The sequence below is a fragment of the Camellia sinensis genome, chromosome 3 (assembly GCF_055761805.1).
Source record: "Camellia sinensis isolate YWXY chromosome 3, ASM5576180v1, whole genome shotgun sequence".
NCBI classification, from domain to species: Eukaryota; Viridiplantae; Streptophyta; class Magnoliopsida; order Ericales; family Theaceae; genus Camellia; species Camellia sinensis.
The window spans coordinates 95,023,568-95,051,528 of NC_138963.1; the positions used below are offsets into that span (position 1 = coordinate 95,023,568).

General features: G+C 36.8%; 1 protein-coding gene and 1 long non-coding RNA gene across 2 annotated transcripts; one reads left to right on the plus strand and one right to left on the minus strand.

Annotated features, from left to right (window-relative positions):
* Positions 1 to 8,094: 8,094 nt before the first annotated feature.
* On the minus strand, positions 8,095 to 11,120 carry LOC114257354 (uncharacterized). The gene is made up of 3 exons (XR_003627592.2): positions 10,288 to 11,120; positions 9,685 to 10,104; positions 8,095 to 8,338 (listed from the first exon to the last, which is right to left on the minus strand). It is a non-coding gene; the product is annotated as an uncharacterized LOC114257354 (long non-coding RNA).
* LOC114257353 (cytochrome P450 CYP82D47-like) lies at positions 8,282 to 12,159 on the plus strand. The gene is made up of 2 exons (XM_082920410.1): positions 8,282 to 10,629; positions 11,254 to 12,159. The coding sequence occupies exons 1-2, from the start codon at positions 9,673 to 9,675 to the stop codon at positions 11,878 to 11,880; spliced, it is 1,584 nt and encodes a 527-aa protein (XP_082776536.1). The 5' UTR covers positions 8,282 to 9,672; the 3' UTR covers positions 11,881 to 12,159.
* Positions 12,160 to 27,961: the final 15,802 nt, after the last annotated feature.

The following is a 27,961-nucleotide window of genomic DNA, read 5'->3' on the forward strand; positions in this document are numbered from 1 at the left end:
CTTAGGTCAAATAGATAGATAAATATACAAAATACATATATAAGTTACATGCAACTCAAATGGTAAGAGCCTAACTTATTAATTTTATGGTCTAGAGTTCAAGTCACACCCTCCTCTCTCTCTCTCTTTTTTTTTTTTTTTTTTTTTAATAAACCTTGTCTCTAAATCAATGACTTTCACCATAAATTTATTTTAGGTTTAAAAATTAATTAAAAGATCCTCCAATAATATTTAATTTGCACCTTAGAATTCACCACCAAAATATTTGAGATTGTAATATTATTATTTAATTATTTACTTAATTTTTATATTCGGGTTCTCACAAGAGGGGTTTTCCGGTAACCACCCGCCGAATAGCTCACCATCATTGTGTTCTTAGGTTATTCGAAGTGAAGTGAAACTTGGACACGAGGAAGTACGAAGAGCTAAGAATATTTTCTCCCCGTACAATTGGCGCCATCTGTGGGAAATCCGATAGAAAAAACCTTGTCCTCTAAGCTTTTTTGATCACTTTTCATGGCAAACAATGATGATGTTCCAAAGTTCGTCTTCGACAACATTACTCTTGAGTCAGTTCGGCGTCGCGATGATTTGCCCACCGTCCAAACAATAGCCAGACTGGAGACCGTGCCGTGTACCGGAGGACCTTCTAGAGAAGTGCGAGACAAACGCGTAAGAAGCTCTGGGCGCTCTCTGAGCCCAGAAGGGTGTTGTCGATGGTGAGAATCCAACACTCAGCACCTGGAGAGCAAGTTGAGGGACCAAGACGCCATTGTTAGGAAGATGGCGATGGGGGTAGAGGCCATGAAGTGCCAGCTAAAGTTAAAGGGCATTGTTGGAGTGAGAAACAACAGTGAGTGCGCCCAGTCCCTACATTTTGGTAGTCGAAGTAGACGACATACTCCTTCACTCTTCATTACGAGGAGTTTCACAGCTAGCGACTCCGTCGCACTAGTAGGATTATTTTGCACTAGAGACAGCAACTATCAACCTTCACGTCCATCAACGATGTTGAGGAACTCTTATTCCAACCGATCGGGAGACCTCAGGGATGTCTTGGAAGAGGGAGTGCGCTGGCGAGGCACAGAGGGTACCAAAGCTGCAACGGTTAAGCCCCGAAGCACGAGCAAGTGAAGAGGTCGTAATGCCGCCATTACGCGTGGCGGCGCACGCGCCACTAGATAGGAAATTGGCAAGGCTAAGCACCACTTCTTTTCCATTGAGATAGAGAACATGCCGCTCCTCGCTTGGTTCCATCAACCCAAGTTCACGCTCAATGACGAAAAGACCGATCTCGATATACATGTGAGCCATTTCTGGCAAGGTACAGTTATACACAGGTGGAACGAAGCATTAATGTGGCTTATTTTCCCATTAAGTTTAGGTGAATTGGGCCTAAAATGGTTCGAGAGATTGTCGAGGGAGAGCATCGAGGGGAGGCAATAGTTGGCAAAGGCATTTGTCACCAGATTCAAGACAAACACCAAAACGCACAAGGAAGTTGACCATCTTTTAGGAGTAAAGATGGAGCCGGGTGACTCTTTGAGGGCCTATAATGCTAAGTATTGAGAGACTTTCAGTGAGACCATTGATTGCTCAACCAACCTTGTAATCACATAGTATAAGTGCGGTCTTCCAGTTGGACATCACTGAGAGACTTGCTCACAATGAATCAACCGTCGACCACGTAACTGCTCATGTAACACATTAATGAGTACATCCGAGTCGAAGATGATGCAATCGCAACTACTGTGGCGGAAAGTCTGGTAATAGAGGATAAGAGAGTAGTGGGAATGGTTCATGCAATCGGACAAGAGGATGGCCATGCAAACCACCATGGAAGAGATTTAGGGAGTTCAGTTTTGGAAGACGTTAATAAGAAGGTCAAGGAAAAGGGGCATAAAACTTGCAAAATATAAATGGCCAATCTATTTCCAGAACATTGAACTCTGCCAATCTAAAGTTTTGTTCTTAGTTATATTTTTGTAATTCTTTTTGCCATTGGTGCAATGAAAGAAGTAGACCATTTTCTTGAAAATTGTTGTATTTTTGCTACGCCAAGCAGATTTAGCACGGTCCAAGGGACAACTCAGAATCATCTCGATGGATTAGAATTCCTTATCGCGCTGATTTTGCTCGGCAAAATAAAAGTTGGTGTTTTGTTCAGCTTTGGAATTCCTTGTCGGGTGAATTCTGCTCGGCAAGAGGTTTATTGATGGTTTTGATCAACTTTGGAATTTCTTGCCGAGCAAATTTTGCTGGGCACGAGGTTTGTTGATGGTTTTGATCAACTTTGGAATTCCTTGTCGGGTGAATTTTGCGCAGCAAGAGGTTTGTTGATGGTTTTGATCAACTTCGAAATTCTTTGCCGAGCTGGTTTTGAACGCCAAGAAGTCTTGCCAAGCTGATTTTGCTCACAAAATGAAAGTTGGTGTTTTGACAAACTTTGGAATTCCTTACTGAAGCGGGTTCTGCTCGGCAAGAGGTTTGTTGTCAAACTTTGAAATTCCATGCCAAAGCAGAGTATGCTTAGCAAGAGGGGGAGTTGGTGATTTGTCCAACTAAGTGAATTCCTTGCCTAGAGCAGATTCAACTTGGCAAGATGAAGAGTAGGTGATTTGTCTTAGTGAATTCCTTGCCTAGAGTATATTTAGCTCAGCAAGAGGGGGAGTTAGTGATATGTCTAACTAAGTGTATTCCTTACCTAGAACAGATTCAGCTCGGCAAGAGCGAAAGTTGGTGATTTGCACAAATCAAGTCTGCCCCAAGGTTTTATCCCCTCCTTGGCTAGTTCAAGGTGAACGTCACTTGGGATTGCAAATTCCTCACGAAAATTAGCAATTGCTCTTGGTGAGCTCACTCGGAAGTGGAATTTGCCTATAGAGCTCAATTATGGAGCAAGTTATGATAAGGTTTGTTTTTGAAGCAAAGAAAATTGGCTTGGTTATGGAGCAATGACGATTTTGAGCAAAAAGCTCGGTCAAAGGCTAGAATTATAGTCCGATTGTGCTTAATTTGAATTTTTCCCGGTCATGAGGCAAGCAACTTGTCTTTAGCTCGGTCACGAAAAGAAAGTGCATACCTAGTTCGGGTTTTGAGCTAAAAAATTATTATCCTTAGCACGGGTAGCTCACATTGAAACTAAAAGCTCATTCAGTTGGGATTTACAGAAAGTTTGGTCTTAAAACTATGGCTATTCACCTAAGATATTTAGCTCGGTCATGGAGTAGGGATATGGTTTCTATTCCAACCCAGCTAGAATCTAGGCCCAAGAGCTAGCAAAAAAAATTCAATTTAGCTCAGATACTAGAGCAAGAGCTTTGGAGCTTGGATTTCAGAACCAATGGGTTATCTCTAGCTCAGTCGAAAGAACAGAGTGGGCATAGCCTGGTTTCGAGGTTGACAGCCCGATTTGAGAGCTCTATAGCTCAGTCCTCAATAAAAGTAAGAAAAGTCTGTAGGTTGGTCGAAATCAGGGAGCAGTCATAGCTTGGTATGAATAGTGTAGTACGGTCTAATTTCAATTGCAGAACCAAAGCACTTCAGACCAAGCTAAAGTGCACTCAAAATAGTGACTGACCAATGCATGAAGAAGCGAACTTAACAAATAGACGTGCTAATCACATCCGAACAAGAAGATGGTGCATGATCAACATAACCGAGCAGTGTCAATAAGCTATTCTTCAAGACCGAATAGAATGGAGGAGCAGAATTTGGCTGACCAAACATTGATAACATCACTAATTAATTTTCTAAGTGGGACCGAGCAAACAAAAATTTCCATTGATTATTCTTTTTAAAAAACATGTTAGCTCAAAGCATATTATACAATTTGTGGAGTTACTTAGCCCACCCGTAAGTTTGCTCGAATAATGCGTGTTCATAGTAAGCAAAGTCAAAGAATACATGCAAGCCATTACCATGCATGGCAAGCAAGGCGTGGCCCACTAAACATTAACATATTAATTAATATGTTTGTTGTTGAATAAGTGCACGGGCAAGATTTCCAAGTGAGGAAATTCATTCCATGATAATGCAAGGCTTGGCCCACCAAGCACTTTCATTACAAAATTGGTTTGGTTTTGGAAAGTCAAAAGTTGTGGGCCCCACCCAATACGTCCTCAAATGAAGACCATGTACTACAACTGAGCAAATGAAGAAATGATTTGAAGACTAGGATGCTTTTGCCATGCCGAGATGAAAGACTAAGCTACACGCTAAGGGGTGGGCCGAGATACTCAAGAAAAAAGAAAAGAAAAGAAGAACTAAGTGGGCCGAGGGCTTAACCTGGTAAGAAGAAGTTCCTAAATCGAGCTGATTTTCTTTGATCCCAATCATGTTAGAATAGAAGAGATTTAAGGCCAACAACTGAGCAAAGTGAACCACCGAGCACAGAGTCTAGCCCGGCCTAGTAATGTAATTTTGGTCACGCAAGTGTAGACGGAATTACCGGAATTAAGGGGCAATTAAGAGGGGAGTTTTCACCAAACAAACGGGCCGAGCTAGTTATGACTTTGGCCTTGCCGTTGGATTACGTGACCGAGTTAGCATAGCCAAGGGTAGTTTGGCCGAGCTTCTAGATCACGCGGTTGAGTTAGCCCAAGGTCCGACAGTTAGACTAGGTTAGTTGTTGGTATGGATCATTAGCCGAGTTAAGTGAAGCGATGGTGCTTCCGACCAGACTAGACGCACCTGTTGTACACCAAGGCCAAGCAAGGTCAGTGGGAACAAATGGGTACGGCTGAAGAAGTCGGCTAGATGCCTCAAATTTTGGCCGGTCGAGAGTAATACGGTTCCAAAGGACGGACTGTAGCACTATGCAGGAAGTAACTCAGCAGGATTTGCTACGTGGCCCAATCGGAATGTAAAGAGAGGAATCCACTAAAGTTGCGCATCAATACCGTTTAACGGTTTTTTGTTTGGCAGTATTGACGCATACACGTGTAAGGAATATAGAAGGTAGTACAACCACGCGTCTAGAAAAGAACGAACAGAGTGGTGCGCGCAGAAGCTATGTAAACAATGTGGCACCTCATACAACAGGTCTGGAGTTTTCTTACACACAAGGCTTTATCTCTCTTTTGTTGTCTCTCATTTCCTCTCTCTACAAGGGTGATAACTGGACCGTCAGAGGGGTTTTCCGACAACCACCCGCTGGGTAGCTCACCGTCGTTGTGGTCTCAGGTTATTCGGAGTGAAGTGAAGCTTGGACACAAGAAAGTACGGAGAGCTAAGAATATTTCCCCCTCGTACAACTCCATTATTTTTTTTTTTTTATCAGGTTAAACTAATTTAAATGGTTTTTCTAGATTTGTTCCTTTATACGGGTAAGGATACAAATCTAAATATTTTTATTTTTCGCCTAAAATAGTTACTTGTTTTTCTGGGTCTTGTATTAAATGTCTAATTTCATTTAATATTTATAATTGATTATTTCTAAGACTTTCGCTAACTTCTTTTAATAGCCTAATTAAAGTATTATTTGTAAAGAAGTACTATTATTTAAGTTATCAGATTCTGCTTCGTCACTATATTTAATATTCATGCAAATGTTATTGGTAAGCCAAGAAACCAAACTCTTATACCAATTTAAGATGCGGATTTAATTTAATATTAAGTCCTGTAAAAACTTTTGTTGGTAATCTACACTTGCTTTTTCTAAGGATATTTTTTCTGTAATACTAGTAATTCTCTTATTATAATATATTATAGACTGTCCAAAAGTAATATCCAAAAGTGAGTTTAATCTACTTAACTTACTTTTTAATTTAGAAATATAATTTAAATTATTTTTTTATTCCAGCTTTAAGAGCTCTAATTAAAAATATATGTAATTAGTGTTTATAAGATTCTACACAAATATATTTTTTCCTAATATTTTTATATCTTTTTTATAATTTTTTTTTTTCAATTTATAGGGGTAGATTTATAATATTTAAAACTTGATGATGATTGAGCTTAATGATGTGGCGTGACGTGTATGATTTTCGAGCAATTTTGTCTTGCGGTGAACCAAGAATTATAAGTGTGTTTTGGTTTTAATTTTATGAAAATTTAGTTTTTATTGTTTTTATTTTTAGTGAATATTTTAAAAATTTTAAGTAATTTTTTTTTTTAGACGTACCTTACATAGATGTAACTAAATAGTAACATATTTGTGAAAAAATATTTTAAAAAATTAATAAATACACAAAACTGTGAAAAATGTACTGAATTTTTATTTTTTATTATTTTTGGTATTTAATGAATTTTTTAAAGTTTTTTTTTAAAATATTATATTTTTTAATCGTATTTATTTTATGTGTGCCTAAATATTAAAAAAATTAGTGAAAACAAAAAATACGAAAAATGAAAAAGTAGAATTTTATGAAAAGTGAATTTTGAAAACTGAAACCAAAAATCTTATGCGCAAGTTTTGTTGGACCAATCTTCTGTGTAAACAAAATAAATTGAAACTAATTCAAACAAAATAAAATAATAAACTTACAGAATTTATTTTGTCGAACCAAATGAAAAATAATAGACCAAGTCGAGTGTGTGACACTCTGTCCTTAAGACAAATTCGCCCGCTATGGTTCTTATGGTTGAGTGGCGTCTATCTCCCAGAATACAATGATCTTCACAAATTTGTAGTAGCACTACATAGAAATTTATACGGCAAACTAAAACATTGTGTTCTATAACTCTCTGATTATTTCTCTAAATAACTAATATGAAGAATAATGTAAACAAATAAAATCTGGACAGGAAGAACAATATTTTTCTGATTGATTTTCGGATTGGTAAAATGCTGAAATATGGTATGTATTTATAGGGCCAAACATGTATGAATTCAAACCTTAAAAGGTATGAATTCAAACTGAAAAGGTGCACTACTCAAAACAAACGGATTCGGTTTTAAACTACTACATATCTGTTGGCAGTTTTCTAGACAGATAACTGCCCAGCGGTTTGAATCTGTTCGAAATTAAACCTGTTCGGGTTCAACAGATAAGACGTATTTGAATTGTTTTAATAGTTGTGGAATTTATCTGAAAGAGACACAATATTATGAACAAAATGTTTTTGAATTTCAAATTCAAATTTGGAATTAAATTTCCGCAATAATTTTGAAATAAATTCAAAAGAATTTTTGTTTAAAAAATTAATATTAGAACTAACCCGACCCACACCCCACACATGCGCTTGGCACGGTCAGACTGACGGCAGCGCGCGTGTGTGGTGGTTTGGGCTAAGGTTCACGTTGTCTATAATTTCTCATTTTTACAAACTTTGGGTGTCCCTTGGGGCCCAACTCAAGTGTTGTAGGCTAGAGTTTATATACTCAACAAAAATCTCGTAAAGTTTCAATGTGGGACAAGCCTCACAAGGAAACCTACATTTAAAACTTAAATGTTTAAATCCACGAACCCGAAAACGACGTTAACTTTCTATTCACTCAAAAATATTTTTGACGTACCGTCTTCACCGTGTGACTTGTCACGCGGGAAGGAACACGTCACCTTTTCGGACCTATCCCAAAAGACATTTGGGGCCCATTCAATTTTGGGCTCAAAGATGGGCCAAAATAAGCCTATATTAAACCATTTTTCCAACAAGTTTTTCCTTGTTCTCTTCATTGGTCTTATTTTGTGCAATTTATTATAAGTTAAAAATTAAAATTTAAAAGTAAAAATCAAAAGTACAAACATTCCTTATCTAGTTTTAAAAAATTAGTTTTTTAAATTTATTTAAATTATTTTTACTTAATAAATTAAATAAAAATTATACTAAATAATCTGATAAAAACTCTTAAAGTATATAAATTACAAGTAGTCAAACCAAATAAATAAATAAATAAATAAATTATAAGCAGTCCATCGTTATTTCAGTGATGATAAAAGCAACTGAATTTAAGTGGGAGAAAGAAACAATCAAGTTTTAGATGTCTTTTCTCAATTATATATTTTAATTAAAAAATTATAATAAGTTATTATATGACTTTTTTATTTATTTTTTTATATATTTTTTATAAAAAATTAAAAAATTATTAAAATAATATATTACCAAACTCAGGATGACAAAAGCAACTAAAGTGGGAGCTTGGCACTAGAATTCAAGAAACAATATGATTGGCACTTTCCTCTTTATTCAAGAAACAATCAATCAACACTAGAATTCAACACAGCACAGAGAGGATGTTTTCATTATGTTTGGCACTTTCCTCTTTTTCTTCACGATCACGCGCAGAGTTTGACACTTATCACCTTCTAAGACTTCCCTGCCAGAGGTGAATTTTATTTTTCTTTCTTTCTGTTGTCTGGCTGCCAGTCTTTGTCACGCCAAAAGGCAACGATTGCTAAAAACAAATAAAATAAAATAAAATCATCTCAATTTGAAAGAAACGGTTGGGGTTGATAAAGTTATTTTAAAAATAATTTTGATTATTTAAATCGTTTAATTTTTTAGACTCATTTAATAGAATATTTATACAAAAATCAAGATAATTGAATATTGATAATTATATAATTGAATCATATTTATTTATTTTTTTAAAAATAGACGACAAATATAATTTTAAAAATAACTATATATTTTTTGTAATACAAAATTGAATTAAACATATAGCTACCAATACCCGATCATTTTTATTTTTTGCATGAATATTCTACTCAATAAATTTCAAAAGGTGAACGGTTCAGATCATCGAAATAGAACATGTGATGGACACCACGAACACAAAATTTATTATGTTAAGATGTGAATATAAGAGAAACATAATCCTAAATATAAATATATAAGATTACGTGATTTGATAATAATCTACATCTATGAACATCAAATGACAAACGAATTTCACTATGAATATAGAAATCAAAATGAGCCGAATCTTTCTCTCAACTCTGTTTTTAAAACTCATAACATCAACTTTAATCCTGAATTCTCCATATAACCCAATATAAACAAAATTTAATGTTATTGTATCATAATATTTTTGGTCGGTATCCGATTTGTGTCATTTTCACCTGTCATATTATAAAGTTTTACCATTGGTTAAAAAATACCAAAAAATTTATTTTTTTTCTCTACAAGTTAAATTGCATGCAACTAATCTCAAACAAATGAAAAAATTCATAAAACATTTATTCTAACTTAATTCTATTTTCCTAATTAACAAAAATTCCATCCTATTATTATATTTTTTTTTACTAGATTGCCTATAAAATAGTAGTAAAAAAATACATCATCTTAAATTTAAAACAAAAGAAAAATCAATATTAACCTTAAAATCTTATTTCACACATTTTTTTTAAATAGTTAAATTTAGTTACATAAGAGATTCAAAATTATTATGACAATCCTTAGTAGAAACAACAGTAAAATAGGTAACAAATTCTTTGTTAAACGGACTATTCATATGAACTTCATAACAAGTTCGACATTAACTTAATATTTGTGGTACCAGGCTATGTCAATCCTAATCCATTAAGTTTGTGTACGGTTCATATTATCATGTTGTTTGGAAAAATTTTACCGCTATTGTTGTGTCGCCACAAACGGGTTCTTGAACTTGTCCACAAACCGGTAAATAAACATCCAGACACTGACAACAGGTGTGGTACAATCAATAAATTATATAAAACACTAGTGCAAGAATAAGGTTTTGAATGATCTCTTGTTGAACTGTGAAGCATGGAGTCTTACCTTCAGCTTCAAGCTCTCACGGTTCTTGGACTTGTTTTCATTGTTGTTTGTCTCAATATGATTATGGCCAAATCCAAGCTCCACAAGAAGAGAGACAGAACACCTCCAGAGCCAGCCGGAGCGTGGCCTCTCATCGGTCACCTCCGTCTTCTCGGGGCAAACAAGCTACTGCATCGAACGTTGGGCGCCATGGCCGATAACTATGGACCGGCCTTCTCTATCCGTCTAGGCATTAAGCAAGCTCTTGTGGTTAGTAGCTGGGAAGTTGCAAAAGAGTGTTTCACCACAAATGATAAAATCTTCTCAACCCGACCAAAATCTTTAGCTCTAAAGCTCATGGCCTATGACCACGCCGTGCTTGGCTTCGCTCCTTATGGACCATACTGGCGCGATTTACGCAAGCTAGCCATGATTGAGCTCCTATCAAGCCATAGACTTGAGATTCTTAAGCATGTCTGGGACTCAGAAGTCAATTTTTTCATGAAAGAGGTATATGAGCAGTGGGTAGGGAAAGGGAGTAGGAAACCGGTGTTGGTGGAAATGAAGGAGAAGTTTGAGGACTTGGTAATGAAAATAATGCTAAGAATTGTTAATAGGAATTACCGGTATGCTGACAACAGTAGAAGCAGCAAGGAGGAGTTGAGGAGATTCCAGAAGGCTTTGGGAGATCTTACGCATCTAATGGGCTTGCTTTTGATTTCTGATGCAATTCCATTTCTTGGTTGGTTTGATGTGCTGAACGGATATAGGGGCAAAATGAAGAGATCTGCAAGAGAGGTGGATGATGTGCTTGGAAGCTGGGTGGAGGAACACCGGCAAAAGAGAGTTGCTGGAAGCATCGATGAGGGGGAGCGAGACTTCATCGATGTCCTGATATCTGCCATGGAGGAGAGTCAGCTTTCCCATGGCCATGACACCGATACTGTCATCAAGGCCACTTGCTTGGTATGCCCCTAGAATTCCCTGTTGATTGAATAACATGAATGAACTCACCAACAGTTTTGAAAAAAGTTAAAAGCCAGAAAAAGTAACCGAAAAGTTATCAGAGAATGAAGTTTATCAGCAAAATTCTATAAATTGTGTCGGTTTCAGTCACAATATGTAGGTGATTACAAGCAAGGAAGGAACTAGATTCTAATATATGGGGCCGAACATATATCTACTAACAAAAATTTTGAAATATATTTATATATATAGACTATAGCATCAATTTCTACCAACATAAACCCTGAAAAATAAAATGAAAAACATATATAAACAAACATGTTCTCTTATATTTGAGTTGAGTTACAAAAGATAGCAATTGTAAAATATTCTATCGACACAAGTTGCGAGAAACTATTTTTTTTTCTTATATTTTTTCCAAATTGTTGAACTTTATAGTTCGATCCCCATGTGTCACCCTATCTTGCCCCTCTCTAGGTCCATCATTGATTAAAAGTTGTGACAAGAGGATGATCAGTTTAACAACTACTGGTACTAGTTCTTATGACTACATGAACACTGCTAGTACATTATGTGAATTCTAACCAAATCATCACCAAGAATTTATGTGATGTTTGTTTGCAGAGTATGATTTTAGGTGGGAATGATACGACAGGAGTCGCTCTGACGTGGGCGATCTCCTTACTACTGAACAACCGTCACGTATTAAAGAAAGCCCAAGATGAGTTGCACATCCACGTGGGCAAGAACCGCCAAGTGGATGAATCTGATATAAAAAATCTTGTATACTTACAAGCCATTGTTAAGGAAACATTGCGGCTATACCCTACGCTGCCATTGTCAGTGCCACGTGAAGCCATGGAAGACTGCACCGTGGCTGGCTTCCACATCCCCGCTGGCACACGCCTGTTAGTTAACCTCTGGAAGTTGCACCGTGACCCAAACATTTGGTCCAACCCCTTAGATTTTCAACCCGAGAGGTTCCTTGTGGATCAGATAGATTTGGATGTCAAGGGTCACCATTTTGAATTTATACCATTTGGATCTGGCAGGAGGATATGCCCTGGGATCTCATTCGCACTACAGGTCATGCACTTAACATTGGCTAGGCTACTTCATGGCTTCGAATTGGGAAGGGTCTCAGACTTGGAGGTTAATATGACTGAAAGTCCGGGGATGACTGCTCCAAAAGCAACTCCAGTGGAGGCCCGCCTCACCCCACGACTCTCTTCCGCACTATACAACTGCTAAGCACCATCTTAAAGAATTTGAACATCACTCTACTTATATGTGCATATTCAATCTATAATGTACGGTGTAATGCCCCGTGTGCATATCGCTTTTAAAGCTATAAACTTCTTGCAAGCATTAATTGATTTCACCTCGTGAATTGTTTAGACAAAACCGGTAGAATTGAACATCCAAGTAGACAAATTACATGCACATCCTTCGGTATTTGTTGACTATGTTACACGGAAGGTTCATTATATTCATCATGGAAAAAAAATGGTGCAAAGTTGATGGTACCAATGTTTTTTGCTCTTTTTGTTTCCATGAAAAATAATTTCTTGTGTTGGTTGCGAACTCGAAAATGATGTGCTAGTGGTTTGTGGTAGTGGTAGTGTTGGTGTGGTTGTTGCGGTGGTGGGGTGGCAGTAGTGGTAACCAGGTGGTGCTGGTGGCAGCAGTGATGGAGGTGGTGGTTGTGTGGTGATAGGCTAGATAGCATTACCACTCTAGTTCAGAAACATTTTTCAAAAACGTTGTTTATTTATTTATTTATTTTTGTGCTTAAATCAACTCATTTTTCATGTTGTATCAAATGCTAGAAAATGAGAAAAATATTTTCCAAAAAACATTTTCTTCCGAAACAAATGGATCATGAAAAATTGTGATTTCTGTTTGAGACAAACTCCAAAAACTTGTTCACAAAACCTGACAGTAGAAATAGTTTGTTGTCCGTGACTCCAAAGGCGAATCCGGATCACCCGTCGCCTTCCCCTGTCGCCCCCAAAACGACGTCGTTTTGGGGCCAAATTTTCAAAAAAAAAAAACGCAGAGAAGAGGGAGGAAGGAGAGGAAGAGGGAGAGGGAGGAAGGAGGGAGGAGGGAGGAGGAGGAGGAAGAGGCTGCGAGCTCGCCGTCCTCGTCCCTCGCCGCCGTCGCAGCCGCCGTTGCAGCCGTCGCAGCAGCTCCACCTCGTCGCAGCACCTGCGACCGCCGTCACCTCCACCTCCGACCCGTCTCCACCTCCTCCTCCTCCTCCTCCTCCCCTGTATTTATGGCCCCCTCCAGTCCGGCCCTTCCCCTCCTCCTCCTCCTCCCTCCTCCCTCCCTCTTCCTCTCCTTCCTCCCTCTTCTGCGTTTTTTTTTTTTTGAAAATTCGCCCCCAAAACGACGTCGTTTTGGGGGCGACAGGAAAAGGCGACAGGGAAGGGCGACCGACGATCCGTTCCCCTCCAAAGGCATCGTGTGCAACCTGCAAAGAAGAGATACGATGCCAACTACCAAAGAGCTCCAATTTTAAATGTCAAAATCCTAACAAAGACAGACATTAAACTGCAGGTTTAAATGTGAAAAGTAATTCCGAAGTGCTATCTATGACATAAAACAGATGCCATTAAAAGGTTACAGATTTTGTGTGAATTATTCATGGTAGACTCATTTATTTTGATAATTTATTTAATTATATTTTAAATTATTTGAAAGAAAAAAATAGAATACAAAATTTATTTTGATGATTTATTTAATTATATTTTAATTTATTTGAAAAAGAAAAATAGAATCTAAAATTTATTTTGATGATTTATTTAATTATGTTTTAAATCCAAAATTTATTTTGATGATTTATTTAATTATGTTTTAATTTATTTGAAAGAGAAAAATAGAATCAAAATTTATTTTGTCTCATTATTTCTCACCTAAACCTTTATCCTAAATGTTGTTAGAATGTATTTAATATTTGATTAAATCAGGAGTTCAAATAGCCCAAAACAGAGGCTCAAACAACCCAGCACAACAGCAGTTCAAAAGGTTCAAGTGAAAGATATTCAAACTAGTAATGATGGAGTAGAAGATATTCAAATTAGTAATATGGAGTACAACGGCTATAAATTCAAATGAATACAACGGCTATAAACGACTATAAATTCAAATGAATACAACGGCTATAAACAGCTATAAATTTCATTATATATACCAAAACCTTTAATGTAAACAAGTTACAAAAAAAAAAAAAAAAACAGAAAATATTCTTTGATCTATAATCACTCACATCTATTCTCTGAAAAATTCTCTGAGAAGTGGTCTTGAATTTTTGTTTACATCCTCTCTCAGAAATTATACACTATACCTTATAGCATTAAGCTTATCTTTCCTGCGTGAGATTTATAAAAAAATTAAAACTTCATTTTATATATCTATCTTTGAGAGATAATTCTTGTAGCTTTCTGTGAAAGTAAAAACACATTCTTTTCAATATTGTAAGTGTGTAGTACACTCAGTGTTCTTGACTTAGAAAGTCTGTGCAAAATTCGTGGAGGATTGCTCCATTTGTAAAGAGGTTGCTAGCACCCCCATGAACTTAGAGTATAGTGGAAAATCTCAAGTGAAACTTGAGGAGTGGACGTAGGCCGAGTTGAATGCAAACCACTATAAATTTGTTTGCTTCTCTCTCCCTTATCTTTTTATTTTATTTAAATTGCTGTAGCTATATTTCACATTTTCACTGTGCTAAAATCATTAACTGACATAGTTGTTAGAACACTTGTTTTAATTATTTTTATTTCATTAATTGTATTTATCTATTGTGCTAGTCATAATTTTTATTAGGGTATTATTAATTTTTAATTGTAAAAACCTAATTCACCCCCTCCCTTAGGTTGTCTTTTGGGTAACAATTAGTATCAGAGCTTGGGGCTCTTGTTTAGATTTAACAATCTTGAGTTTTTGATTCATAGCAACCATGTATTCTACTTACTCTGCTGTAGGACAAGCTAGCAATAGGCCACCTCTCTTTGATGGTAGTAATTACATTCATTGAAAAGAAAAAATGACTTTGTATCTTCAAGCTACCAATTATGCTTTGTGGCTTATTATCACTAAAGGTCCTAAAATCCCTATCAAGGTAGTAGACCATATTAATGTGCCTAAACTTGAGGATGAATTTGATGAGCGTGATTATAAACTCCTTCAAGCTAATGCTAAAGCCAATCTTATTCTTGTGTGTGGACTAGATGCAAATGAGTACAATAGAATTTCTGGGTGTATTACTACTAAAGAGATTTGGGATAAATTTGAAATGACTATCAAGGAACTAGCAAAATAAAAGAGTCTCGGATTGACATGCTAATTCATGATTATGAACTCTTTACTATGGAATCATTTGAATCTATTTCTGAGATGTTTTATAAATTTACCAATATTATTAATACTCTAAAATTTCTTGGTAAATCTTATACTAATGGTGAGTTTGTAAGAAAAATACTTAGGTCTTTGCCAAATGAATGAGAAGCTAAGGTTACAGCTATCCAAGAAGCAAAAGACCTAACAAAATTAGGCATTGAAGAACTCCTAGGTTCACTCATGGCTCATGAACTTTCAATGATGGATGACAGCAAAAAGGAAGCCATTTGGGGAGAAAATGATGGAGTAGCCAACTTGTGTCTTATGGCTCTTGGAGAAGAAGAATCCACTCAAGATGAAGTAAATTCTAATTATGTAGAACTTGAAAGTGCTTTCAATGAATTACATGACATATTTAGAAATGTTTGTGTTAAGAATTTTAAATTAAAGAAATTAGTTACTTCTCTTTCAAATGATGCGGGTATTTTAAAAATGAAAAATGCTACTTTGAAAAATGACTTTACGTCTATTGCCAATGAGAAAAATATTTTGAAGAACAATGTTGAGGATTTAAACAAAACTCTTGAAAATTTTGTAAAAGGAAAAGAAAACCTCAACAAGCTTCTTGGAAATAAAAGATGTGTTTTTGACAAAGTAGGCATTGGTTTTGATCCTCCTACACCTTTTATGAGATTAAATGTTCTTGAGACTAATCCCCATGGACCCAAGAAAGTATGGGTACCAAGAAAGAAATCAAGATATTTTGTAGGTGGAATCCAAAGAACACCAAGGACTTCGAGAGGAAATGCACAACAAGAGTGTTCAATTTAAAGAACAAAATCAGCTCCTACAAGAAGAAGAATGATGAAATGAAAATCACCACGATGAACAAAACAGGTAAATGAAGGTATAACTCCTAACACACCTTTAAGTTTAAAGTTCTATATTCTTTAAGGTGTGATTTGTGTACAATAGGTTGTGTCTAATCATTGCTTTCATGTAACCTAATTGTACTAAGTTTGCTAAGTCATGTTCTGCTAATTTCTTTCAAACATTCATTGAACTCAAAAATGAGAATTATATTATTTTGATGAATGTCTATTAGAATATGAATGATTCATGTATTCATTAACATTTTATATCATGTAAAAAGAGCTAAGAAGTGATAAATTTTTTTTGTGAGCATACTTTTCACATCTTATATATGACTTCATATTAATATATTAATTCCTTTTTGAGTCATATCTTTGTAGAATCACTTTTGATGTCATAGCATATTTTTGAGATGTATACTATCTATATTTTGAATTCTACATTTGTGATCGCAAGAATATGCTCAATATGAAAATTTCATGCTTATACGCTTTACATTGGAATATTTGAATGAGTTGTAAAATTCCTTGATTATGATCTATCAACAGTGTCTAAATGAAAAGAAGTATCATACGTTTGTAGAGATATTGCATCTATCATATTGAATATCTTTTGAATATGGATTATATTGGCATACATCTCATGAAATGCTTTTGATTGATAAATTGTTGAATTAATTGTTTATAACATTCATGTTGTATTCCATATTAAGTAAAATATTTTATCACACTTGAGTATGTGGATTGAATTGATGAAAATGCCTCTTAATAATGTTAAGTGATTAAATAAGATTATTGCATCATTTTTTAAGAAAGCAAAGAGTATAACACTATTTTCTTATGCATATTATACTATATGCTACAACTTGAAAATTCTAAAAAATAGCATTCCAAACTCTTGTTTGATCATTGAATTATTTTTCACCTTTTAAGTTTGTGATAAGAAGTTATTTGTGTTGTATTTTTATTGAGTAATAGTGATTGTTCTATGAATGCTATATTTACACAAAATCATATTAGAATAGGGTAACACCAACTTAGGGGGAGAAATCATTTTGCTAACATACTTGTTAAACCCTTTTGAGATGAACTCCTCATGAAAGAAAATTGAAGATTGAAAAGCTTCTAACTCATGAATCAATGGTATGCCTCCTACAGTCTCTTAAGCTTTTGAGGAAAAAATTCTATCTTATATCCTTTGAGCTAATACTGTTATTACTTTGATATGAAAAAGATTGATTATGCTTCATATGATTTGCAATGTATACTCTTTGATGATGCACTTGCCTAAGAATCATGCTTATGTGTGCTATATATTGAAATTCATGATTTTTCTTGGCATATAGATTGCTATATCTTGAACATGCTTCATTTTTTGGAATTACATTAGCGCCATGAGATTATATTGAGTTTAACCTATTATGAGCAATTTTTGGTATTCTACATAATGCTTGAGCTATGATTATTAAATCTTCTAGATTGTATATTGGTATCCTTGGTAGATTGCATGTTGGTATCATTTTGGCATCCTTATTGGTAATATTTGGCATCATGTTTGATATTATTGAGGAGAACATTTCAGTTATGAGCTTTCATTTATCATATCTCCTATTGATTTTGCCAAATGAAACAAGGGGAATAATTTAAACTAGATTATTTTTAAAAAAAAAATCCCCTCAGATTCTATTCTATTTTTGATATCACACTTATGAGCTTGCACCTCACATATTTTTTTTAACTATCTTGTGTAAAATCTGTACGCTATTGCTAGAAATTAATTGTTAGATCATACTCAAATCGATTGTTATATCATGCTCAATTGTTTCATATATACTTTTAACAATTTGGTATCTCTTTGGCTCTTGCTTGAAAATAGATTGAAATAACATGAATTCTTCATAATGGATAAGCTCATTGATTCATTGTTGCCATATTATCTTGCTCCAACAGCATGTGTGTCTGATTCTTAACCTTTGAAACTTCTCCTTATTGCACCCATGGCATTTATCTAAACTTGATGCTACATTGTGATAATACTAGTCCCATCAATTTAAGCAAAAATCCGGTTCAATACTCACGAAAAAAACATATTGAAATTCGACATCATTTTTTAAGAGATCATGTTCAAAAAGGGGATATTGTACTTAAATTTGTAAACACCGACAAGCAATTGGCGGATATTTTCACAAAACCCCTAAGCGAGGATCTCTTCAATTTTATTCGTGGCGAGCTTGGAATGTCGATTTCTACTTAAAAAGTTTTGTTATGACTGTGAAACTTGAATTTTTGTTAAAATGATATATGTGTATTGCTATATTGATATGGAAGCATTTATATTAGTTGAATGCTCTCAAATCCTTCATGCATTTATTCTCCTTAACAGTTTGTCATTCTCAACTGTGTAATTTTTTTTGGGTTCTGCATCTTGAGGAAAAATTAACTTTGCATATATTGATTTTTTTTAAACCCTCATGGTATTTTTTTTGCATTACCATTCCAGCAACACCAACATCCCATTAAGTTTAATTTCTGCTGGTATTATTTTATTTTAATTTATTTTATTTTTTTATTTTGCTATTAGGCTTAATTTATTTTATTTTCATTATTATTTTTTGTTTGGACTTAATTTTCTTATTTTTTTTTGCTTTTTAATTTCATTTTTCGGTACTTAAACATAAAAACCAAAACAAATCAAAATACAAATATTTACATAAAGAAAAAGAAAAAGAAAAAGAAAACAAACCCAGCATATATACAAAAAAAAAAAAAGAACGACAATAACAAACTCAAAAAAAAAAAAAGAGAAAATAAACGAAAGAGAGGGATCTTTTTCTTTTTTCTTCTCCGATGACGGCCATGCGCCGACTTCCCTTACTCGGCTCTACCGCCAAGCTCTTCCTTTTTTTGTCATCAACCTTTGAAGGTCCTGCCTCAATGCTTACAGGACCACCGAAAGGGTTGACTCCCTGCTAGTCCTCAAAAGCAAAGTACGAAGGTGCTCCAAATCGGGCCATGACGGTGGCTTTCCGTTTCAACTCTTTGTTCTCCGCCTTCATCGCGCAAATCTCTGCTCGCGCATCCTTGTACATGCGCTAGAGCAGAGAGAGTTGGGCGTTGACCTGGTGTACCTCAGTTGTCCTATTTTGCAGTCGGTGAGCCAATTTGGTGACCGCAGTCACCGTCTCCATACAGGACTGCAGTGTGTAGTGATTGGCTTCTATGTCCGATTGAGCAGCCATGATTTGCTCAATCGACATCATAGGAAGGTTAGGCAGAGGAATGACAGGAAGAGTAGGAGTAGGGGCACTCAGTCCAGCGGAGCTTATGGGATTGTTCAGGTCCGAAAACAGAGTGATGGGACGAGATGAGGAAGCCATGGATTAGAGGTGAGAGGTGTCAAAGAAATGAGTTGCAGAGAAATAGAAGCGAATAGACTGAGGTTTGGCCTCCTCCGTTCAGTTTGTTTTTTTGTCTCTCGATGAGGAAGAATAAACAGAAGAGAGTGGTAAAGAAGAGACAGAAGAGAATGGTGAAGAAGAAAATGGAAGAGTGTGTGATTAAGAAGAAGGCAAAAGAAAAGAAGACAAGGAGAGAGAGGGAGTTGAGGCGAGCACAAATCGAGGCTTGCTTTTGTCGGCCAATGACACAAAAGTGAGGCTGAGTGTCAAACGCGTTTATCGAAGGAAAAAGAGAGACGCAAGAGAGTTGTATGTGTATGCATATCTGTATATATATGTTTTTGCATTGTATAAATGCCATTTATCCCTATTGTTTTCCTCCTCCTCCTCTAGATTTTGACCTATGATTTCCTTTTGATAATGTCATAGAGGGAGAAATTATATGATGCTATGTATTATGGTATTATTTTCAAACTAATCTGATGTTATGTATTTATAGTTTGATATCTTAATCTTATATCATGTTATTGATTAAAGCTTATTTATTACACATGTGCTAACCTATGTATTTAGAAATAAATTTAAGGAGTATGACTTGAGGGGGAGCCTTTCTTACTCCCAAATCAGATCAAAATATCATTGTGTACTATCATAAAAAAGGGAGAGATTGTTAGACTTATTTATTTTGATCATTTATTTAATTATGTTTTAATTTATTTGAAAGAGAAAAATAGAATCCAAAATTTATTTTGATGATTTATTTAATTATATTTTAATTTATTTGAAAAAGAAAAATAAAATCCAAAATTTATTTTGATGATTTATTTAATTATGTTTTTAATTTATTTGAAAGAGAAAAATAGAATCAAAATTTATTTTGTCCCATTATTTTTCACCTAAACCTTTATCCTAAATGTTGTTAGAATGCATTTAATATTTGATTAAATCAGGAGTTCAAATAGCCCAAACAGAGGTTCAAACAGCCCAGTACAATAGCAGTTCAAAAGTTCAAAAGGTTCAAATGGAAGATATTCAAACTAGTAATGATGGAGTAGAAGATATTCAAATTAGTAATGATGGAATACAACGGCTATAAATTCAAATGAATATAACGGCTATAAACGATTATAAATTCAAATGAATATAACGGTTATAAACAGCTATAAGTTTCATTATATATATCAAAACTTCTAATGTAAACAAGTTACAAAAAAAAAAAAAAAAAATAGAAAATATTCTTTGATCTATAATTACTCACATCTATTCTCTGAAAAATTCTCTAAGAAGTGTTCTTGAATTTTTGTTTACATCATCTCTCAGAAATTATACACTTAGCCTTATAGCATTAAGCTTATCTTTCCTGTGTGAGATTTATAGAAAAATCAAAGCTTCATTTTATATATCTATCTTTGAGAGATAATTCTTTGTGAAAGCAAAAACACATTCTTTTCAATCTTGTAAGAGTGTAGTACAATCAGTGTTCTTGACTTAGAAAGTCTGTGTAAAATCTGTGGAGGATTGCTCTATTTGTAAAGAGTTTGCTAGCACCCCCGTGAAGCTAGAGCATAGTGGAAAATCTCAAATGAAGCTTGAGGAGTTGACATAGGCCGAGTTGAAGCCGAACTACTATAAATTTGTTTACTTCTCTTTCCCTTATCTCTTTATTTTATTTAAATTGCTGTAGCTATATTTCACATTTTCACTGTGCTAAAATTATTAACTAACATAGTTGTTAGAACACTTGTTTTAATTATTTTTATTTCATTAACTATATTTATCTATTGTGCTAGTCATAATTTTTATTAAGGTATTATTAATTTTTAATTGTAAAAACCTAATTCACTCCTTTTCTTAGGTTGTATTTTGGGTAACAATTCAAATTCTGCATTTGCAAAGTTAAGAAAAGAAAAAATGGATGAACAAAATAACACAAATTTTTGCAAAAGCCAGCTGCAAGGGAATTAAATAAAAAAAAGGAAAGTAAAGAAAAGAAAAGAAAAGGGCACTTAAGTTAAGAACAAGTATTTAAATTATAAAATAAAAAAGGGTAAATTATGCAAATAGTCCCTGTAGTTTACACGATGTGTCAATTTGGTCACTGTAGTTTCAATTTGCTCGATTTTGCCCCTTAATTTAACGGATTTTGTTATTTTAGTCCAATAAATAATAGTTGTTAAGTTAATTTAACAGAAGGTCAAACAATGTGTCAATTTGGTCCCTATACTTTACACGATGTGTCAATCTGGTCCCTACTGTTATAATTTTCTCGATTTTGATAGGGACCAAATTGATACATTGTGGAAAATACAGGGATCAAATTGACACATTGTTTGAGTTTCCGTTAAATTAACTTAACAACCGTTATTTATTGGACTAAAATGACACAATCCGTTAAATTAAGGGGCAAAATCGAGCAAATTGAAACTATATGGACCAAATTGACACATCGTGTAAACTACATGGACTATTTGTATAATTTATCCATAAAAAAATAATAAAAAAAAAGTAAAAAAAAAACCCTCTATCTAGTACCTTTGTTCAACTATAAATGAGACACTCAAAAGAAGTATATAACAATAAAGGTATCTGTCACCTTTGACAACCCACATTTTGCAAATTGATCTGCCAACTCACTTCTTCATCTAAGAAAAATTGTTCCCGGCACACAAAGCTCATGTTGAGGGCTAGAACTAGGAGAGGTAGTATGTGTTAGTGTAATATATAGCTGTCATACATTAGCATATATTATATACATGTAAAGTAAAGCAAATGTAAAGTAATGATGTTGTCTACTTATTGTTTTTGCTTTCGGTGCTTTTCGCATCCTCTGTACAACACTTTCCTCTCTATAAAAGTGAGTGATCTTCTCCATGTGAATCACTGAACATAATCAATATACACTTCATTCAGTCTCTCTCTCTACCAAGTTTACATGGTATCAGAGCGAAGTTCTATACTTCTGGGATTTTTTATTTTTGGTGCTTAGTCCCGTACACAGTGGCACTACAGTAACCTCTTCGGAATCACCTCACGATTTCAACGGTCCAACTCCCGTCACTAGAATTGCCATCACGCGCCACCTTTGTGTTTGGCATGTCTCAACTTCCACCGCCACTCTCACACGCACCCTCATGTGCCCTTCATTGCTTGCTTAAGTCAGCATCTGACGTCAACCCTGCGCTTGTGTGCGCCGTGCCTGCTACTGTGCGCCTAGCGTGCGCCGATTTGCTATTTTGCGCCCGCGTGTGCCATTTTGCTCTTGTGCCCCGTTCGCTATTGTACACCCGCGTGCGCCATTCTGCTTCTGTGTGCCGCGCATGTGCCGTTCTGCTACGGTGCGCCGCACGCCATTCCTGTTACAGTGCGCCGCACTCCAGCCTGCTATTGTGTGCCGCTGACATCATTTCTCCTCTGCTGACGTCATCTCTGCATAGAAACCCCATTTTCCAGCTATTTTCAACCTTCCGGATGCACTGGGACACTTTGTTTTACCTAAATTTGCTCCTACAGGTCTGTTCCTCTTTATTTACCCCCAACTACACTTTTATTATGGATCGCCATGATGTTTCCCATCCAATTTCAATTCTTCTTAATGGTTCCAATTATGTATTGTGGGCCCAAGCCATGTCTTCCTTTCTCAAAGGATGAAAACTTTGGCGTATTATCACCGGGGATGTGACCAAACTGGTGAAAGTGAACGCTGAGCAAACGGCCACATATGAAGACCGACTCGAAGATTGGGACAGTAAGAACTACCAGATCATTACTTGGCTTCAGAATACCTCTGTTCCCTCTATTAGTCTTCAGTTTGGCCGTTTTTAACTTGACTCTATTCCCAATCCTGCTAAATCCATTTGGGATTTTTTGAGAGATCGATACCAGACTATCAGTCTTGCCCATCAGTAACAACTTCAGAGTCAACTTCACCGCATGCGCCAAGAATCCAGTTAGTCTATTAATGACTTTCTTTCTCAAATGTATTCTGTTTGGGACCAACTTGCTTTCTCAGAATCGACATGGCCTCACCTTGAAGATGCTGTTTTATTCACTACCAATCCTAATCCGTAGCGGTTAGTTCACTTTCTCATGGCTCTCACTCCCTCTTTTGAGCCCGTGCGTGCCTCTCTTCTTCATTGCCTTCCATTGCCCACTCTTGAACAGGCTATTTCTGAGCTATTATCTAAGGAGACTCGTCTTGGTACTCTCCAGACTCATCATGTGGACTCTGTTCTTGTCACTCCTCAGTTACGACCCTCACCGACCCAACGAACCACTACTTGCATCTATTGTCAGAATCGGGGCCTTCCTTCTACTCATCTTCTGGTTCATTGCCCTGTCCGATCCTGCTGCTATTGCAACAAACTTGGTCCTGGTCATCTACAACAGGATTGTTTTCGCAATCCATCCCGGTCATCTTTCACTAGCCACTCCTCTCGTGGTGGTTCTTCTAGGGGGAGCTCTCATCGACAGTTTAATTGCACTACTGCTGCTGCTGCTGCATCTGAGGATTTCTCTGAGTCTCCTGCTCCGTCTGCCCCTATTTTTTCTCAAACTAACGTTGAGGCCATGTTCAAACAGCTTCTCTCCACCTCTGGTACACCTCGTCCTACTGCTTTGTCTGTGACTCTAGGTAATTTTTCTTGGTATTTTGACTCCACCTGTTGTAATCATATGACTTCCAGCTCTACTATATTCTCTTTCATCTCTCCCTCTACTTATCTTCCCTCCATTCATACTGCTGATGGCTCTCTTATGTTTGTTAGTCAGGTCGATATTGTTGCCACATCTCAGTTATCTTTACGTCAAGTTTATCATATCCCTGCTCTAACCTTAAACCTTATCTCCATTAGTCAATTATGTGAGCTTGGTCTAACCGTCATATTTTCTACTAACGGTTGTTTTCTGCAAGACCTTCAAATGGGACAGACTATTGGGATCGGCCGTAAGCATGGACGTCTCTATGAACTCATTCAAATTCATGTTCCTGGCTCCCCACAGATTGCTGCCCCTGCTTCTGCTTCCTCTTTGTCTTCTTTTCATTTTGGCATTGTTGCTTAGGACATATTTCTGTTAGTCGCTTAAAATCTTTGGTTTCTAGTAGTCAATTGGGTCATGTACTTCCAGATACCTTTGATTGTATACCCTGCCAACTTGTAAAACAACCTACTTTATCATTCAATAAAAGTACTTCTGTTTCCCATGCTCTTTTTGATCTCACATATTCGGATATTTGGGGCCCATCCCTTACTACTACCATGGGGAGATCCCATTATTTTGTTGCTTTTATTGATGATTATTCATGATTTACTTAGCTTTTTCTCATGAAAACTCGGTCTGAACTTAAAAATCTTTATTATAGCTTTGCCAAAATGGTCCACACCAAATTTTCAAAAACCATTAAAATTTTTCGCTCTAACAATGCTATGGAATATCGGGATATCGATTTCCTTTCCTTTCTTCAAAGTCATGGTACTCAGCCTCATCGTTCCTATGCTGGCACGTCCCAAGAAAATGGGCGTGCTGAATGGAAACATCGGCATAATCTTGACACTACCCGCGCTCTCATTCTTTCTTCTTCCTGCCCTGAAAACTTTTGGGGGGAGGCTGCCCTTATTATTGTGTACACTATCAATTGTGTTCCTACCCCTATCATCCATCATCAAACTCCCTTTGAACGTCTACATGGCACTCCCCCTCCCTACACCAATCTTCGGGTTTTTGGCTATGCCTGCTTTGTTTTGCTTCAATCACATAAACACACCAAGCTTGAACCTCGTTATCATCTTTGCTGCTTTCTTAGATATGGGATTGAATATAAAGGCTTTCGCTATTGGGATCCTCTCTCTAAGCGTCTTCGTCTCTCCCGCCATGTCGTCTTCTGGGAGCACAAAATGTTTTCCTCCCTCTCCTCCTTTCACTTACTTGCACTCTCCACTCCCGTCATATTTACTAATCCTTCCATAGATCTCTTCTCTAATAACTTTGATACAGGTTCCTCCTTCATCAAGACGCCCTTGTTGCTCCCTGATCCTGTCCAGACTGTTCTCCTTGATGGTTCACCTCTCATTGTACCTTCTAGTCCGTCTCCTCCTTCTTCACCAACTCTTCCTCCTACCGATCCTCCCGCGAGTCGGCCGCACCGGGTAACTTAACCACCTATTCATCTTCGTGATTATATTGTTGGGTCTGCTGCCTTTCTACATATGAGCCTACCTCTTATCGTGAGGCCTGTACTAATCCTTTTTGGAAGCAAGCTATGACTGATGAACTCCAGGCTTTGGACAAAACACATACTTGGGATGTTGTTGATCTTCCTCCTGGCAAGACTGCAATTGGCTATAAATAGGTCTACAAAATCAAGACTCATTCTGATGGCTCTATTGAGCGCTACAAAGCTAGTATTGTTGCCAAGGGTTGCAACCTGGAATATGGCATTGATTATAAAGAGACCTTCTCCCCTGTTGCTCAACTTACCTCTGTTCGCAGTTTGCTTGCTGTTGCTGCTGCTCGCCACTGGGAGCTCTTTCAGATGGATGTCAAAAATGCTTTCCTTAATGGTAATCTTCTTGAGGAGGTCTACATGTAACCTCCACCTGGGTTTACTTATCCCCCTCATAAGGTTTGCAAACTACAGCGTGCCCTCTATGGTCTCAAGCAAGCCCCCCGTGCTTGGTTTGCTAAGTTCAGTTCTACCATTCATGACTTCGGGTTCACCTCTAGCTCCTATGACTCTGCATTATTTGTTCGGGCTACGCCTCATGGCACCACTCTTCTTTTTCTTCTTCTTCTTCTTCTTCTTTATGTGGATGATATGATTATCACTGCTGATGATGCAGCTGGTATTCTTCACCTCAAATGTTTTCTCCATCGTCAGTTTGAGATGAAGGACCTAGGTATTATTAACTACTTCTTAAGCCTTGAAATCTCCCATGATTCCATTGGTTCCTATTTGTCCCAGGCCAAATATGCATCCGATCTTCTGGCTTGTGCTGGTCTTACAGATTGCATGACTACCTCTACTCTAGTTGATCCTCAGATTCGTCTCACTCCTTTCGATGGGGATCTTCTCTCTGATGCTACTATTTATCGCCAGCTCGTCGGTAGTCTTGTCTATCTCACTGTGACTCGTCCTGACATTGCCTATGCTGTTCACCTTGTTAGTCAGTACATGCTGGCTCCTCGCACTCCACATTATACTACTCTCCTCTGCGTACTTCGCTACCTCAAAGGCACTCTGTTCCATGGCCTTCACTACTTTACTTTCTCATCTCTTGAACTGTGTGCCTTTTTTGATGCTGATTGGGTTGGGGACCCTATGGATCGAAGTTCCACCATGGGTTTTTGTTTCTTCTTAGGGGATTCTCTTCTTACTTGGCTCAGCGAGAAACAATCCCTCACTGCCCGCTCTAGTACCGAAGCTGAATACCGCATTGTAGACACCCCATTTTTGACCGTCCTCAAGACTTGGATGTTCTTGTAGGTTCATCCAGCAACAAGTTTGATTGCTCGCTCAGCGCTCGACTTTCGCGATGGAATGCTCCAGGTTTGATCCTTCCAGACCCTATTTCCATTTTGACTCATTTTTGGACCATGCTTTGGTCTCTCCATATTGATGTTAATGATGGCCTGCTGGCCATCAATGAGGCATTGCCGGCCACCACCGATGGCTGGCCGGCCACCATTATTTCAACAGATATATTTTAGATATTTTTGAGCCAGCTGTTTGTGGGATAGACCATCTGCTTGCACGTGGAGGGTTGGATTTGTTTGAAGGCTCTTTGTATCTCCTATATATAGAGGTCTTCTATATGCATGCAAGAGGTGGAAAGTTTTGAGTTGAGATATTTTTCCCCTCTCTCTCTCTAGAATCCTCTCTCTCTACATTTTAGCCTTGAAAGTGTGCTTGCTCTTCACTTTTGCACTAAAACACCTAGCCAAACACCTTCACCTTAGGCTTGAGGTTCTTGGAGACCTTGTTGAAGCTCTTTGGAGTTGATTTTGGCTCAGAAGTTGGTAGTTTGCTTGCTGTTTTCTTACTGTGCTACAAGGGTAAGAAACTACTTCTTTTAAGCTTTGTTCTAGCTCATTGTTTTGCCATCTTCGTATGCAACTTTGAAGCTATCTTAGTCTCAAAAAAGTTCTATTTTTAAGGTTTTAAAATGTTGGTTTGAGCCTTGTGTGGTTAGGGGGGTGGTCCCCCTCTTTTGCTCTTTGGCTTGTTAAGCCTCTTGAGCCAACACTCTAAGCTTTTGAACCCCCCTTGCTTGGACTTTTAACCACTGAAATTCAGAGAAATTTCAATGGTAAAAAGTTGGTTTTGAGGGTCAAAATAGGAGGGGGTGGTCCCCTTTCCTTTTGTCTTGCTTGCATGCCTTGTTGGCCTCATACTTGAGCATGCTTTTATACTCTTTTGTGACTTAGCTCAAGCATGATTTTGTGACTTTTTGGACCTTCCATAACTCTATTTTTGTTTGGTTTGGTCATTGGTTGCTTGCATCTTATACTTGAAGTGTAATCCTACTTGTTGGCCTAACTTGCTTCATGCTATATGCCTATCATCCTAGCTTGTGTTAGCTCTATCTCAGCATGTCTTTATCATTATTTTAGCATGCCTTAGCTCTATTTTGAGTGGTCTTGGCCATGTGAGACTTGTAGTGCATGGTTGTAGTGTGAATGCCTTGACTAGCTTTGAGTTTCAAAGCCTCTTGCATGCTTTAC